Source organism: Volvox carteri (assembly GCF_000143455.1).
Source record: "Volvox carteri f. nagariensis unplaced genomic scaffold VOLCAscaffold_13, whole genome shotgun sequence".
Lineage (NCBI taxonomy): Eukaryota > Viridiplantae > Chlorophyta > Chlorophyceae > Chlamydomonadales > Volvocaceae > Volvox > Volvox carteri.
Window position 1 is genome coordinate 1,011,606 of NW_003307556.1, and position 2,723 is coordinate 1,014,328.

The 2,723-nt window shown below is 60.9% G+C and overlaps 1 protein-coding gene across 1 annotated transcript in view; it reads left to right on the plus strand.

Annotated features, from left to right (window-relative positions):
• VOLCADRAFT_117087 (uncharacterized protein) overlaps positions 1-2,723 on the plus strand; it is a gene marked incomplete at both ends in the record, with an annotated part of 5,190 nt that overhangs the window by 871 nt on the left and 1,596 nt on the right. The window contains 5 exons of the mRNA XM_002949103.1: positions 448-472; positions 828-967; positions 1,121-1,219; positions 1,567-1,708; positions 2,213-2,352. Of these exons, the coding sequence (XP_002949149.1) occupies positions 448-472; positions 828-967; positions 1,121-1,219; positions 1,567-1,708; positions 2,213-2,352 (546 nt within the window). The remainder of the gene's footprint in view (positions 1-447; positions 473-827; positions 968-1,120; positions 1,220-1,566; positions 1,709-2,212; positions 2,353-2,723) is intronic.

Genomic DNA, 2,723 nt, shown 5'->3' on the forward strand with positions numbered 1-2,723 from the left:
GGGGGGGGGGGGGGGGACCCATCACGGAGCGGGGGAGAGTGGTTTTCCAGCGGGGTGGGGTAGGGAGGGATGAGGAGGAAGTGGATAAGGAGGGAGGGTGATGTTGGCTGCACGACCTAAAGCGGTGTGTTTGATGCTCGGCGCCAAGGGCAGGTTGTATGTAGTGCGGTATGTATGTGTGTATTGTTTTGCCCCAGTAGTGGTCCTTGGAGAGGTGGCTAGAGCAGAGGGGTTGCAGGGAGGAGCGAGGGGTGTGTGTGTGGAAGCTCTGGATGCAGATCTGGGTTGATAGTTCTCCGTGGATAGCTCCGGAACTGCCGTACTAAAGTGCAGCACCCCACGGGGGGTGCAATGCTGGTGGCGCCCCGGCAGCCTCACCCCACCCCTGTGTGGCCGTCATGTCCTTGGAGCCCTAGTATGACCCCCCCACCCCCCGCCCCTGCTCAGCCCCCCGGCCGCCCTGCCCTGCATGGTGCCACTAACGTTGTCACACCGGTCATATCATCGCCAGCTCCTAACGGCTCTGCAGCTACCTAGAGCAGCAGTTACTCGGTTGCTTCAAAGACTGCTTCCCGTAGCTGATTTCCCGTACATACACGTTGCCTCTTGACTGTTATCCCCTTCACCAGACCCCTCCTCCACCCCACCCCTCCTCCACCAACCCGCCCTCCTCCACACACCCCTCCTCCACCACCCCTCCTCCACCACCCCTCCTCCACCACCCCTCCTCCACCACCCCTCCTCCACCCCACCCCTCCTCCACCAACCCGCCCTCCTCCACACACGCCCTCCTCCACCACCCCTCCTCCACCCCGCCCTCCCCTCAGCCTTCCTCCGCAGCCTACCCCTGGTGGCCCGGGGCAACCTCCCCCGCGTGTGGGAGCGGGTGCCCGGCGGGCTGTGTGAGCCTCTGAGGCCCTTCGTCAGCCATGCACACCCCACCAGGGTGGGGGGCGAGTTCGATGAGGTAGGGGGAAAGGGGGAGGGGGAGGGAACGTGGCGTGTGCCTGTACGAGCACTTGAGAGTGACCGCCGTACTTTTGGGATGAGGTCCATGGGTAGCGCTTAAGATAGGGCCTAAAACCCTAAAACCCTAAAACCCTAAACCCTTGGCGCCCAGGGATTACTCCACGACGCTCGTGATATGCTGGACGCCGAGCTGCAGCAGGATATCCTGAAGCCGGTGGACCGCTGGCTCGAGAGCCTCGATGTGGTCAAGGTGGGTGCTACTTGGGGGAGGGCCGGGGGGAGGGAAGGGGGGAGGGAAGGGGGGAGGGGAAGGGAGTGTACGGGTGTGTGTGTGTGTGGGGGGGTATTTGCAGGGGCCGTGAGGACGGATCACCTGCACATCACCTGCACCTGGATACATACACAAACCAGCGAAGTCTCAGCCGCGGCCTCATATGAATTTATGAGCTTATGGATTTATGAGCCAGGATCACTCACATCGACCTACCCCTCTTTCCGCGGCCCTCCTCATCTCCCGTCCGTCCAAAACCACATGCCATCGCCTTTCCCCCCCCCCCCCTTTCCTCCCCCGCCCTCCCACGCCCTCCCCCGTGCCAGACCCGCATGCGCAAGCTGGAGGGCCTCCGTCTCGACGTGGATGCCCGGCGGCGCCGGGTGCACCGCCGCCAGCTGCGGACTCTTTCCAGGATGGAGAGGCGGGAGAGGCGGGGGGAGGGGCTGCGGGGCCGCAGGAGGCGAGGTGGGAAAGGGCGATTTGACTGGGGGCGGGGAATTATTGGGGGGGCAGTGGGTGTTTTAGGGTTTTGGGGGTTGATGTTGGCCATTGGAAGGGTCAACGGCGTCCAGGAAGGTGTCGTGTAAGCGGCGGTCGTCGTGTCATGACGCGTAGGCGGGAACTCGTGCCGTGGAGCGAGGAAAGGGGTGCCCGGGTCATGTGCTGGTTTGGGATTGTGTAGTATGATCGATGGTCGTACGGAATTCACTGCTGTACGGAGATTTATCCGCATCGCGATCTTGTTTACGCACATAACACACACACACACACACACACACACACACACACACACACACACACACACACACACACACACGCACACGATAATCGCGCGTCTTTTCCCCCGCACGCAACCCCTCCTGCCTCCCGTCGCCTGCATCTGGTGCCGCAATGTACGGCGGCGGCTATGGTGGTTATATATTGCTGTGCCGTATTCGTTGTACGATTCCACACGTACGGCGGCGGCAGCCAGCTCCGCGGGTCCCGGCAGTCGTGTCGGTACGGAGGAGGAGGACGTGAGCACCCTCAGCGGCTCCGAGACCAGTACGGAAGAAGAGTACGAGTTGTCGTACGGCCCGGGCGGCCTAGGTGGCCGAGACGAGGACAGCGTGCGTGCCATTCGCGGGAAGGAGGACTTCATTCGCTCCACTCTCTACTACCAGAGGAAGCTGGCGGGTAGGGCTGTGCTGCTGGCAGGGAACCTCTTAGCTACTACCTAGGTACTGCAGAGCTGTACGAATACGAACCGAGTCTTTTGTTTCAGTGTATTATAGAACATATTTTAATTGAATAAATAATTATACATGTTGAGGGGTCGTAGCTCAAATGGTAGAGCGCCCGCTTAGCATGCGAAGCTGAGCGCCGCAAATAGAATGCGGGAGGTAGGGGGATCGATGCCCTCCGACTCCAAGGACATTATATGTATTTTTCAGCTCCGGTTGTGAGCTTTCCTGTAATGTTGCAGGAATGATCGCCTAGG